Source organism: Triturus cristatus, chromosome 11 (genome assembly GCF_964204655.1).
Source record: "Triturus cristatus chromosome 11, aTriCri1.1, whole genome shotgun sequence".
In the NCBI taxonomy this organism is placed as follows: Eukaryota; Metazoa; Chordata; class Amphibia; order Caudata; family Salamandridae; genus Triturus; species Triturus cristatus.
The window spans coordinates 203,709,038-203,724,044 of NC_140594.1; the positions used below are offsets into that span (position 1 = coordinate 203,709,038).

Sequence of the window (15,007 nt, forward strand, 5' to 3'; positions counted from 1 at the left end):
CGTGTCTTCACTCTATAAAATACAAGTCATATGGCTTTCACTAAAAAAAAAAGTTGAATGTTTGAAATTTTAAAGTTTCACAAAACATTTTAACAACTACAAGAGCAGAAACGTAATAACACCTGTGACTATAGCGCTTGGAAATGGCAGAAGTACGGTATGCAGAGCTATGTAAACACATTTCCATTATTCTGTTGTCCTTAGTGTTTAGACATTCTAATCAAGGCTTCTGCTAACCCTTGCAAGTATATTTTACTCATCCTCGTCCCGATCAATGTTTATTTTGTTTACCTCAAGAAGTATGAGAGGCAAAGTGATTGACCACCGAAGCAGAGGCATCTTTCAAGATAACGCTGTCCTGCAGCCCAAGAGCCACCCAGGTAAAGTCAAAAAGCCAATCACATGTTCTTAGCGAGAAAGGCCGATGTTGTTTGTGCCAGCCATCGACACTCGGAGTGTTATTTCACACCACGTGCATTGCCGGATTTCGGGAAGTCAACTGTTGTCTCACATGGAAATAAGTGAGACCTGCAGATGGATGAAGAGTTCCAACTGGGCTCTGGCTGGCAGAGAGTCCATAAACTAACCAGTTATGCCAGTTTAGGTCACTGGAGGTAAACTTTAAACAAGCAGGGCAGTGCGACGACCGCTAATAATACGCTCCCTACAAGGACAAACCAACGCGACCGGCGCTGACCGCCATTTGTGTCCAATTAAGATAATTGGTTACAGATGGCATTGCTGCGCGCCCCCGCGGACCCTTGGCCAAGGCAGAGAGAAGGCGGGCCATGCACCCCCTTTGGCCAATTGCTTGCTGTCTTTCTTAGAAAGACACACGCAAAGACCAATAGGTGTTTAAAGTTAAAAAGCCCTTACTTAAAGTCTCGCAGAGCAGAACATTCGTGCAGGCTCAGGCGAGACCTTAAAAGGTCCACATTGCAATAAGTAAAGCGTGATCTATTAGCAAGACAGTCTTCCGGCCCCACGATGGATAGTTATGACTGGATTACATGCCCTACAATGCCCTTGGACACTGACAAAATTCATGAGATCATCTCATTTTCAGTCACACACGCCTTACATGACTGATTGGCTCACGCTCTGGACTGGGAGCCGATTAGCTCTTCACAAGTTTCCAAAGAAAGGAAGATCCAGCTGAAAACAACCTGACCGAGCGGAGTTCACAGTCGAACCGACATTCTCCGGAGAAAGACTTCATCAAATAAGTAAGCAATGTTTGTTTTTTGGTTTTTTTTTAAACTCTGTTTATTTAACTTAGATAAACAGTGGTCATGCAGTACAGATCTGTAGCTCGTCAATGTTTGTTTTTAAATACATTAAAGAATGGACGCATCGGGCTCATTGGGTCATGTACACATTCTTTTGGAAGAACAAAATGCTGCCACTTGATGCAAGGATGAGAAAATGTTTATTTTCTTGCAGCATGAATTGACCACCTGTAAAGAATATGACTGAGTGGCTTGCATAGTTAAATTGAGAGCATCCACTGGCAGACTTCAAAGAAAAGTAAGTTATGTTGGATTGTGTCGAAAGAATAGCTCCATTAGACATACAGTGTTGAGCCTGCATTCCCTGTAAACAACATGCTGCCTCTGTCCACTCAGAGCAGTTGTGCTAGTGGATACAATGCTTAGAAACTATGTTGACAAATGCTTCACATAATCGATGTCACCCTGGGGCTAAAAGACTGCAAGCTTTTATGACACTGCTGTCTACATTTTGAATTGCAACAAACTGTACGCTTCACAGTCCACATGGACATGGTAGAAGTCTGTTGTCATAAAAATATCCTGCCCAAACATTGTGATAGAAACAAGTTAATACGAACGTGTCACAAACTTGTTCCTACACAAGGAATGAGCTTAAATATTCACAGATCATTACCCTCCTGGTTTACAGGAAAAAGACTGATTCAATGCAGATAACAGCAGGTCCGTAGCTTTTTGGAATGAGTGAGTTCACACAAGCTTATTTCAAACATTAATACAAAAAAAAGACTGCCTTAGTTGCTATAGTTCACCTATTACAGACATTTAGTAATGGTTGCCTATATTTGTTTCTTTAGTTTTAAAACTATTTTATTGAAAGAACACGGTCAGTGGTACAAGAGCTTAGCGCCTACAACCCAGCGGGCCGGCGTGCTACTGCGCAGGCATATCAGCAAGGCAAAGCAAAGCAGAAGTCAAAGCAGACACTTCCAACTTAAACACAGCATGCCGCCTACAACCCATCCGGGCAGGCCGCGTCAGAAAGAATGGGGAAGGGGAAATGAACTGTCAAGTACGACCATGAGCTAGTGAGCAAGACGCTCGAGATGCAAGAAGTCCCCATCCCTGAAGAAGTGACCCGCTAAGTTCTATAGGCTCTGGAAGGCGCTCCATGTATCGGTTTGTGTCTTTCTTGAATTTTCAAAAAGAACAAAACGCAAAGCAATTCTGTCCGGTTAAGCTATCCGAACTATACTTGCATCGGGCATGCAACTGAACAAATCAATCTTAGAAAGGCGTTTCCAATCGCGGGCATGCGCCTTTGCAAGTCAACCACCCCAAGTCGAAGCAAATATATTTGTTTCTTTAGATTCTCTCAGAATTTATACACACAAGGGACAATTGTGAAACCTGGTGATCTGTCAAGAGTTCACATTGAGCTAAATACTAAAGGTTGATTGATTTCAAATCCCCTACACATAAATATATTCACAAACACTAAAAGATGCCATCAGTGGTGGCTGGCGACATTTGAAAGTGGTAAGGCGTAAAACAATCGTCGTACTTCACTGCGGCGAGCGAGCCTGAACCACCTACAGGGGGTCCGGGTGGGGTTGTCCCCCCGAGAAAAGTTTGAAAAAAAGAGTGGGCAAATGGTGCATTTTCAAGCAAACTAGAAGGTGTGAAGAACAGCTCAGTCAATACTACTGTTTAGAGTTTTGGGAATTAAGAAACCTTATAGAAGTTTGACACATTATGAGAATGCTCTGGGACTATGGAACTAAAATGAACACCAATTTACTGGTACCACAGTAGCTCAACTGTTCTTAATCATACTGGATAGAACCACAAGCGAACATGTACAATACCATGATTGACAGGGTGATGAATTTACGTGGACACTAGCGCTTAGGGAATGTAGCAATTTCTCACGCCAAGGCTCTCAAACATATCTGCATTTCCTTCAGACACCTCTTATGCAAGTCAACAAATGAGTCGAGAACTGCGAAAGCTATTCACACATCAACAATATGTTTTTGTGCAGTGCTTTGAGACGCTGACCATACATGCAGACAGGGCTTCTCAGCGTTGGACACAGGTTGAGCGCATCATGCGTGGCAAAACGCAGATGTGGCCCACACACACCAATCCCCAGGCAGTCAGAGTGTGTATTAAGACAAAACAAAATTAACTAGGATGTTATAAAAAACACACACATAGACGGACATTAGGCCAAAAGGAGCATGCAAGGAACAAGCGAAGGGTCTCCATGGATGTGCTCTGGTCAGTCATAGCACGAGGTGGATCACGACGTTCATCCGAGCCTAACAGGTTAAGGCATCGGCTGCACAGTATTGGGACTCTGCATTTTATCAAACTCGGATGGGGGGATGGGATGGCACTAGAGTTGAGTAAACAATACATCTGTCTGGACAAAAACACAATTTCTTTGATTTTATCGATGAAAAGGTAGCTACTGTTTTTTACTCGTCAGTTGATATGACCATGTCACTGGTAGTGACGGCGGGCGCAACGGCAGAAATGCGACATAAAATCGGCTTTCCGTTTGCTTCCAGTCCATCCAGATGACTGGGATCTTCTGTGTATCCATTTCAATGGCAAATGGTACGTGGACAAGGCATTACCGATGGGCTGTTCTATGTCATGAGCATTGTTTGAGTGTTTTAGCACCTTTCTGCAGTGGTTGTTTTAAAAAAGGACAAGGCACATGTTGGAGGTTATAGTTGCGTGAGTGTGAAGTAAGTTCTGTTGTATGCAGGTCACATGTGGTGGTGGGAAGGATTGATCTTATCCTTTCTTCCAGGGCAGCAAGGGGAATCTGTCTTAGATTTCTCGCCCATCGGGGGGAATCCTGTGTGCGAGGTAGGCAATGGCATCCAGGATGGAGCCTCTATTATGGGTTTCCTCTGAGCAGTGTTGGATAAGATTGTTGTTGCGTAGAAGTTCGTTCAAGAATTGGATCATAGAGTTATTATCATCATCCCAATGTAGGTTGAGGTCGCCTAGTTTTATGTTCTTAGAGCCCAAGAGCGAGCAGTGTGTTATCAGGTTGGACAGGTGTTCTCCAAATGAGGGAGTGTTGCCTGGCGGATGGTAAAGAAGATGGCAGTATAGTGCTTTGTTGTCAGTCGTCTTAATGGTGGCAGTAAGATATTTAATGTGTTATATTTGAAGGAGTCTGTTACACACATAATGGGGGGTCGCCATGGGAGATTATAAAATGAGACAAGGCGGTACTACGAAGCCTTTTGACCAATGAAAAGCCACAGATTACAGTGAACAATGACACAAGCCAATGAAAAATGTGGTCGGAGCTTCAAGCCTCTACTTCAAAACAACATGCCTCGCAGAGCAGCGCATGCGCCGCCCAGCTCCACCTAATAAATGGTGGTCGCAGGAATCCATTTGCGCGATCAAAAAGAGTTAAATTGAACGTGTAAAAGGATCATCAGCACTGACAATTGCAGTCTCGTCTAACTTTCTAAAATTGCCATTTCTAAAATAGTAATGTTGAATCCAACTTTACCAGTAAAGAAGGTTTATCATAACCAGTCCAAATATATAAATCATGATCAGCTTCTCCTTTCTAATCAGGAGTTACATCCTAAACATTTGTTAAGGAATTCCCCATGTTAACCTTTGAAAGGAATAGGTCTCACAATAGTGGAAAATGAATTTAAGGGTTTTCCACTACCAGGACATACAAAACTTAAAAGGACATGTCCTACCTTTTACTTACACAGAACCCTGCCCTATGGGCTACCTAGGGCCTACCGTAGGGGTGTGTTATGTGTAATAAAAGGGGGAGCTTGGGAAAGGGTTATAAATGCCAAATCGAAGTGGCAGTAAAACTGCACACACAGGTTCTGCAGTGGCAGGATTCAGACATGTTGAAAGGGCTACTTGGGTGGGTGGCACAATCAGTGCTGCCGGCCCAAAAGTAGCATTTAATTTACAGGCCCGGGGTGTATGGTATACCACTTTACCAGGGAATTACAAGTAAATTAAATATGTCAATTGTGTATTCACCAATGTTATTATGTTTCAGTGCAGAAGCACATGTACTTTAGCACTGGTCAGCAGAGGTAAAGTCCTCAGAGTCTTTAGGCCAACTTAAGAGAAATCAGCAAAAAGAGGAGGTAAGTAGGCAAAACGTTTTGGGGAAGACCACCCTAAGGCTGACAGGTCTAACAATCCCAAAACAGTCAATTATTTTAATAGTTCCAAAAATCGATAGCTAACTAGTGTAAAACTGGGTAAATAGAACAGTGTATTTCACTCTACACTGGATGGGCCCTTTAAGGTTAGACAGTCAATTTTAACAAGATCCTCTTAGCAGCAGGAAGCAGATGAAGATATGTGATTGTCTAGTAAATGTGTAACATCTTTAAAGGTTGTAACAATCTAACACCATTCACTTGGGAAACTTAGAATATGGTAGGTAATTTTTCTTTTAAGAAACTCATACAGGGTGTTGCAGTAATAAGACCTTGAGTCCATAGTGAATTAAACTGCCAAAGCAACGTAGGGAGCGTACATACATCAAAAAAAGCATATACCACACAGTAGCACTGATAGCTAAAATAAACACAAGAGACAAGTAAGTTGTAATCAATTCTTTTATCTTTGAAATGGAAGCAAACATTTGACAGAATACCCTGGCAGCTCTATAAGAGCAGATCTTGGAAAATTTTACTGGTTTTTCTGGGATATGGCTAAGAAAATCTTCAGGCACTGACTCTCCTTGAGCCTGGTCAGGCATCCTTTCATTTAGACACAGAACATGCTTCTGGTAAAGTATATGTTCACTTGCCCACTCCATACCCATGTAAACCAAATGCCTAGTTCCCACAATACCTTCCTGACTGAGAAACTGGGAAATTCTGTGCTGTGATATGTGGAATTAGGAAATCCCCAGTAAAGTATGAAAACAGAAGAAGTATATCATACTGCTTTCTGAACATGTACTTAAAAAAAAAAAAAACTAGCATATTTTATAAACAGACATTTTAACAATTTACAATTGGAAATGTTCAGCATGGTACCTACTTCATGCAGGATGACTGCCATTCCTACCAAGTTGAATACTCCTTTTGTTTTAAAATATTCATACTGTTTCATCGCACTTTCATCAGGATCTCTTCTAATAAACGTCACCGGGCACAACAACACAAACACAGCATTCATTCTGCGATTCAGTCACATCACATGCACAACACGTACAATCTCAACATTCCTAACAATCGCAACTTTGATCGCCTGCAGTGATGGTGCATAGGGGTTAGACAAGCCCATTCCACCTCTATAGAAACCTTTGCCCCCCCACAGATGACTGGTTCCTGTCTAAACAAAGGTAAGAGGAACTTTCATGTGACTGTGGCCAATAACTGAACATCGGATCACCCACTCCAAAATTGAAACTCATGAGTCTAAGTAGGACACTGCTCTTGAGGTCACTTTAAACAGATTTTTGTTTATGATTAAAAGATCACGTTTATGCTGGAACACCGTCAAAATATATTTAAAATTTTGCAAAGTGGAATATGCAGTTGAAATTTTCCATGGAATTGGGTGTGAATGTATTTTATCAGGAGTGGCAAAATACTGTGACATTGTCTTCTATGCTAAGTCTAGACGTTATGCTCATGTGCCTTGTGCAAAAAGGGCATTTGGGAAGATGCCGGATAACCACAGAGACACCCCAACTGCTGACCAGAGCATGCTGTTTATTCAGAAGGAGCAAATCGGTGAAAGTGATCACAAACACAACAGAGATGCTCGATCACGGTCTTGAGTGTAAGCCCAAGAGCAGGATAAACTGGTGGCACTTATAACGAACGACCTCACTTTCTAAAAGTATGGATAGGACATCCAATCATCACACTACAAATGCAAACTAATGAATAACAATAAGTGAATTGTTTCATCTGCTTTGGGGTGGATAGTACTTTACTTGTAGGGCTGTGTACAGAAGAAATATCCAATGTATTGACTACCAATGCCATTATGATTTTTACAAACAAAAACAGACCAATGGCAATCAATCACGAGAACTCATTCAATAATGTTTGCATGCAGGCAACAGTCTTTCTAGTTCCAATTCTTTCTCATGGTTTAAAATTGTTGGTAGACTGGGAGAGGCAGAGCGATAGTGTTGGCACTGGGGACGGCCAAACAGGTATTGCTGGCTAAATGGGGCAAGACAGAGGTTCCATCTCACCTGGATTTGCAATATAAATTGTGGGAACTCCTGGGTAAGGAGAAGATAATGGCAGGCTTTACACACTCCCTCCCCAAGTTCGAGAAAACATGGGGGCTACCATAGAATTCTTGTCTAATGAATTTACGGAACTCACATGCTCCAAGTACCTCAGAGTGCTCCACCTCACTGGCTCCAATTGTCCACGGACATGAGCATGATAGTCCATCTCTCGCCTCGTTCGCTTACTGAATACTCGCCAAGCTCACCTCACACTCGCTTTAGGGATAGCCTCCACTACCTTCTCTCTTATTTCCTACTTTCTTCCTATTCTTTTTATCTCTCAGTTCTAATAAAAGTTCCCCACCAGCCGGTGGATGTAGGTGGAGGCTATTGTTATGCTTGATCTCGCTTTAAAATAATAAAAAGATTTAAACCATAAAATTGTTGGTAGAATCGGATGTCCTTGCACAAATGAACTGAATGGATTGAGGTGGATGTTTATTTTGAGTATATATGGTGATTGCAATAATGTTATACATACACATTAGATCATGAACCTCAAAGTGTTTCTATAAAAAGTCAAGTAATGTTTGAAATTAGTTTTTAAAAGCGAAGTGGCACTGTGCCTTTTGTGGGTCATACAACAAGAACATTTGAGCTCTGCCAGCTTAAAAGTTACATTTCATTAGTGGTGATTTCACATCTGAAACATATTTTGATATCTGATTTAAATACACATTTATTTGGTGTTTTTAAAACATAGTCCTTTTTCTGCTTTGAAATTTCCTCTGCTAAATTTGCTGAACAAGCCTAACACATGCAGTGATGTTAATGTAACAATGTATAAAATGATCTGCAGGGAGCACCAAGTCACGTCCCTGATAATGTTCAACTACGATGTGTGGCATTTCCAAGCCCATAGTGCTTTGTCATATGCAGCATCTTTCGGGATGATTTTTCAGTGCTGTCAAGATGCAGAAGACTGGGTGTTAAGGTTGGCCTTCAACCATCAGAGGTGAAAACACCTTCAGCCTTGCTGGATCATGCATTTGGAGGAATGCGTAATCTCCCTATTCTTGGAATAAAGACTGTCCAGATTATATCAGTGCGTTCAAGAGATGCTGGGCCTGGCTGCTATTCTTTAGCTGTGAAGCCCTTCATCAGTGAGTTGTCAAAAGTAGTCAAACATGAATGGCTCAGGCATGGGTGACTTGGACCAACTAATGCTGTAACATTAGAACACAGTATTTTCACACATCAGTCCTCTCAGATTGCAACACCTGTGCTACCGAAGACAGGCTAAGAAAAGGTGTCCAGTCACAATCCCCAGTTCTTCTGGTCCCCTTACCTCCCAATAGCCATCTGTTAATTGGACATATTAAACTCATTGGTGACTATTGTCCAATATCTCATGAGTAACTAAATTAAAACTTTCTAAATTAAGGTTTTAAACTGGTACCGTATTCCAGTTCAGGGTTTAAACTCTTAAAGTCTGATATTAATTTCCGAAGAATTTTCAGGCAGAAGTTAACAATTCCAGAAAGAACACTTTACACGCTCAATTAAGCCAAAACATCTTTTTTTAAGATGCAAATCATTTCAATTTCTGGGGCGCCTGAGGGGAAAGATTAAGCAAGCCTATAGATACTACCCATACCTGTTTGGTGAGGCCTGCAATAGTAAAACCAATGAAAAGCCTCTTGGTGCCCTTTAACAATGTGGTTACAGAAATTTTCCACTTGGGAGCTCTTAAGTCTGAGGTTCACCCTCATCATTGGAAATGCTAATATATCTTAAGGATGCACTTTATTGGATCAAGAAGAATCCCAAACCATACTTACGTATGGCAGAAGGCTGTTCCTATCAGCGTGACAGAGCACTTAATTCTTGGTATATTCTTAAAACTACCCATAAAGTCTCTAAAAAGAAAGGGAGAGACAGTTTGAAAAAACTGCATCTCATGTGATTCACAGGGAAGTCTCTAAAAAGAAAGGGAGAGATAGTTTGAAAAAACTGCATCTCATGTGATTCACAGGTAAGTGGCAACCTTAACCTGAGATATCTTTTCCTCTTAGGAACCAGGCTCAGAGTTAGTGAATGAAGCGGTGGTCTCAGGACGGCAGTACACTTCTGGAGATTTGTTTTATTGGGAATTGGCCTATTTAACACCCGCGTCCTTAAATTATCACAACCTAAAACACATCAGTCGATACACAGATGTAATTTTTAAGAGATCTGTCACACCCTGTGCAAGACATCCTTAAGCCCTGTCCGATAGGCATCCTAAAGACCGCCTGTTAAGCACATGTTCCACTCTACTAGATGTAAGTAATCTAGTTAATCTCAAGATTCACAGATAGAGAAGCAACTTTATTTCCTTCACCTGTTCCGTTCAGAATAAGAATGCTAAGGCAACAGCTGTAGTGGGCGTGAGCATCTACTTTTCAGGGGGTTAGGGATAAGGCGGATAACACTGGGGACTATATCACCACTACCGACCCTTACCTTAGATCTCGTTCATAATGAAAACTAAAAACTACAGTGCATTGGTATCCAATTGAGAGGCTTAAACTAATACCAAAAATAAACTGGCCAGGGCTGTATCCATCAGAGTTTCTACAGAAAGACCATCCAGGTCAGATCGATCTTGACGACCAACTAAGAACAAAGCAACAACTGTGAATTTGCTCTTCAAAGGGGCTTGACTCTAGATTTCCATTTCAGATGGTGCAAAACAATTTTAATACATTTTGTGCAGTGTTCAGGTTGTGGCAGATACCTCCAATGGAGAACTGATCCCTGAGGTTGGGAACTGTTGAGCAGAAACTAGACCCATGGAGCAGACCTTTAAACTTGATTTTCACACCAAGGAAAACATTTTTATCCTGAAAACCCAGAAGTCCCGGCTTTTAGGTTCTCTACACATTTCCATTGTCACTTTGTGCTGAATTTAAAAGAATGTACTGTCATTTTGGCCTGACTGCGACAAACAAAACTATCAAAATATGTAACACCAAATCGCTTGGGTCGGATGTACAAATGTTACAACCAAACGTTCTGGGCTCACTCATTAGCTTCCAGCTCATGACTCGCTCTTCCTTTTCAAAGTACAACATTCCAAACATTCCAGGATGGCACTATACACTTACTGGCAAACGTTTACATTTTAACCAAATAAAGGCACCACCTTGTTTTGCTGATAATAATGGAACCTTGTTTTTGGAAAACCAACAAGCCTTTCGAAATATCTTTAACTAAATAAAGTAGGAACAGAACTGCTGCTTTTGACATTACAACAATCTAGACTGCATGATGACCATAAAAGTGCAATACGATTCTGGTACAATACCAATAATCAGAACTTTAATAATGTCCAGTGAGGAAAGGTGGAACATCTATTTTCCAAAATGAGCCTTTAAATAATTTATTTCTGGAAGGAAAGGCCGATGGGAAACATGCACAAAAATGAAGTGGTCGGGTACACCGATGCAACACTCCTACCTGACTATTTTCTTGTGCACAGTTTACAATTATTTTTTCCAATGATGTGAATGCAATGCAATTCTGCTCTTTGAGCAGCTTCACAGCTCTCTCTCTAATAATTGTAATACTTGTAATTCATTACCTAGATCATTTAACATACACAACTTAGTCCCTTTACAATAAAAAAAATACTGCAAAGTAGCAAATACGTTCAAAAGAAAAAAAAGGCTACTTTTGGTTTTGGCAACTTCAAAAAGGAAAATATGGCGGTGGTCTGTATTATAAAAGTTTGGGCACAACACTGAAATTCCGAAACAATTTCCCAAAAAATGTTTAACTGTCAGTGGCACATAATGATAAAAAGCGATAATTAATATTGACTTGGACGGAGGAGGCGGCGGCCACGTAAAAAATTAAAACGGCAAAAACCTTTTAATAAAAAGTTTGATAGCCGATTACGTCAGGTCCGTTCGTTTAAGAAGGGGGAAGGAACGTGTAAGCGTCCATATTGGAATGCTGACGATCTCTGGGGGGGGAGGGGGCAGCTCCTTGAAAAAACAATGTCTTCCTTCAAACAGCAGCCCCCTTAAGTGGCAAACAACCCTCGCAGAGCAGGGGCCAGTGTCTTTAGGCTGAGATCTTCGACATCTGCTCTTCTAACTTGGAGATTCGAACATCTTGATTGCTGATTGTATCTTTTATTGATTTAATCTCTTTGAGAATCTCATCAAACTTGTTTTCGTTATGCTGGAAAGAAAAGAAGAAAATGGAAGATAATTACATAAGTCAATTTGGATATTATGCGCAATAACCAATATACCCCCAAGAAAATCAAAAAGAAAATTAACTGTGGGCGTGGTGCAAACCATCCAGAAATTCAAAAGGGTCTAAGGTGGCCATTCAGATGTTCTATGTGTCAAAGCATTTCATGGTTTAAATTGCGTCTCCGGCTCGTTAGAATTCCTAGGTATGGACTATGCTTCCTTTTGCAAACTTGAGGTTTCAAAGGGGAGACTTACAGGCTGACCATAAAGCTTCCCTATCTAATTTATCCACATACAACCAAACAGCAACAACCAACATTTGCCATCAACATTGGTTCTGCCAGTTCGACAGACGGCTTTCTCAGATACCCGTGAATGAGCACCTAGATAGAGAATACACTACAGTGCCTTAACAATGGTGGTTACTTCTACACAAATGCAAACATAACATTCATACTGAATTGAGGCTGCAGAAGCCAAACGTCAAGCACACACAATCTATTATTTCGCATAAAATCACTTAGATGCTGATAGATATTTTGGTGCAAGCTATGTAAGATGAGCACTGTAGAACAAACATGGAGACAACAAGGATCTAATGGACTAATCGATTTGATACAGGCAATGTGAACAACTGTGCATGGAACTACAGTTCAAACCACATCCTAATTGGAGGAAGGTTAAATTGCCATCTTTAGGTAGAAAAGGACAATTTGAAAACCGTGACAAATGGTAATGAGTGTAACATTGCAACAAAGGGGAGTTTATGGACTGTGTTGTAATATTAACAGCACAATGTACTTAGAAACATGTATTGTTCTGCCTTAGACATTGAAAGCAAATCCTTAACACTGAAAACCAAATTATTAGTAGTCACACATTCAAAGCTAAAACCACCAGGCGTTTTGAGATTTTCTTTTAAATCTTCAAAGTAGAGAAACATCACAATATACCACGCTTAACTATCAGTTTTAACTCAGACAGGTTCCAGTCCGAAGTATTTTGACATACCAGGAAACCTGCACAAGAACATGGGTTTACAATGGGTTATTCAACGCTGAACAAGCTCACATTGTTATTAAAACAAGTTACATTGCTTAATTCACATATCATAGGAATTGTGATCGAACATATATTTTTAATACATATTCTATTTAGAAGTGATGGAGCACGATGGTGCTCTTTCGTTTGTATGGGTGTATCATAATCACGAATAGTCTTCATCCTCATATATTCCTTTGTTGTGTTAACATTTGGTCATTAGAATGTACTTGGTAATAATATGTGAAAGTGCAATGATCGAAATGTTTTGTACCATGTAAAGAAACAACATGGCATTTGTATTTGAATAATGTAACCTTTAGTGTTTGCTTGCAAGTGCTTTACGAAGTTGCTCATTATATTGAAATGCATTTGATTTAAACGTGCACCATTTTAAAGTTTGCACGTAGATGTGGCTGTGTTTACCGTATAGGATTTCATAGATTGCTTGCAATGAAATATGCATTAGATGTGCTTATGTAACATGGTGGTTTGGAAAGGCCTAAATGAAATGTTCATTCGTGTTTATTTGAAGGGCCTATGTGCTTCACTCTATGTTGGCCGATTTCTGTATGCCTGAAATGTATTTTCCCTGGAAGCTCTCGTATTAGGCTTGTTAGTGAATTTCATGTGCATGTTGGATTTGTTCTGTTCTCAGGTTTCTGTTGCAGGTGGAGAGAGTCGTCTTTGTTAGATAGACTAATGCCTTTTGTTTTACGAGTTAGGCTCGGGAAGGAGAGAATACTTTTATGCAAAGAACGTTGGTAATTGGGAGACGGGTGTTCTTTCTCACTGAAGGAGGCCTGGGAATCAAGGTCATAGAGCCAGAAGCTGGGAGTATCGAAACTAAATGGAAAATCACCTATGAGAAGTGCCCAGCGAGATGAGGTGATCTGTGGGCATGTTATACATTTTTGTGTTTTGTATTATGGACAGTGCCCCTGGGGTTGATAAGGAGAGGAGCATCTTAGAACTAGCTCTGTAGCTTTATGCTACTTGACCCATACAACGTGAGTGCACTTCTTAGGAAGTCTTCACTTGCTGACTCCTTTTCCTGATCTTGCCTGGGGAATGTTAAGTAGGGATGTCACGGTAGTAGTTGTGTAGGGACAGACTAATGTTTTTTACTCATCAATCTCAGATGAAGACCGATCTTGACGTAGGGGCAATCATTGCCTGCGTTCTATTTCTGGAATTTGTCATTCTTTTCATGATCCAGTGTTTAAATCTCGCCCGTAGGTTTGTATTTGTATTAGTTCCCATGTATTTCTACAACCTCGTCTTGAGGTGTCTGTATGTCCAGTTATTTTTGGCTTTGTAATAAATCCCTTAACTTGGAATTCGGTTCTGTGGTTCTTTGGAGTCAGGATTCTTAAAAATTGTTAGTTTGTCATAATGAGTTGTTTCTCCCCTCTACACTTCTCAGCAGGTAACAAAAGTCCATCGACCAAGGGTTCCACAGTAAACTGGTAGAGAGGAATCCGGCCCTAACAGAAGTAGCAATGTTTACATGACAAATTCTCATGCTACCCACAGGCTTTAAAAAGCACTGTTATCAAATACGTCCCCCATCTTTATCATCCAAGTAGGTCAGTTCCAGCACAATGCTGCAACATGATCTTGCATCAAGACAGCACTTTTGTTCCGCGACAACCATGCACATTAATTGATACCAAATGCATTATTGTGCCATATCATCTAAAGTGTCACAGTCTGACACTTCCCATAGTCACAAAGGGCAAAGGAGTAAGTACTGCACTAAAACTCCCACGCCATCAATGCCACCCATTTAGGGTTTCTATCTGAACATTTACGAAGAGGGTTGCATTGTAAATCAAATAAACTAAACAATAAGTAGTAGACTGTAGGTGATGTACAATGCAGTTCCCAGAGCAGCAAACACTGTATTGAAAGGCAGGTTAATCATACCTGTGGCGTCCTCAAGGAAGCAACTGCACGTCTCTACTTCTTCATCAATTAGACTCAGTAAGATTCCAGGGCGGGTACTGAACATGTTGCTGGAATAACTATTGTGCATCTACATGAAGGGCTTATTCCACACCCTCAGAAGCGCAATGTGCTTTATTCATATTGCTTGCTTAGCGGCCAGGGCTTCCTCACACACTTTCTATCTTGTTAATGATGTCAAATGCCTCCAAAACCACATGTAAATCTTTCACAATTCCAAATATACAAACCTGGCTTTCCACCCAGAAATAATGTCAATGAAAGGTATTCAGTGTATCTCTATGGTTAGAGAATCAATG

At 40.7% G+C, this 15,007-nt stretch overlaps 1 protein-coding gene across 2 annotated transcripts in view; it reads right to left on the bottom strand.

Moving 5' to 3' along the window:
* Nucleotides 1-5,851: 5,851 nt before the first annotated feature.
* CORO1C (coronin 1C) overlaps nucleotides 5,852-15,007 on the bottom strand; it is a 603,513-nt gene continuing 594,357 nt past the window's right edge. The window contains exon 11 of one of the 2 annotated variants that reach the window (XM_085634726.1): nucleotides 5,852-11,682. In XM_085634726.1, the coding sequence (XP_085490852.1) occupies nucleotides 11,563-11,682 (120 nt within the window). In that variant the 3' untranslated portion in view covers nucleotides 5,852-11,562. The remainder of the gene's footprint in view (nucleotides 11,683-15,007) is intronic. The other variant, XM_085634725.1, reaches the window with a different exon arrangement.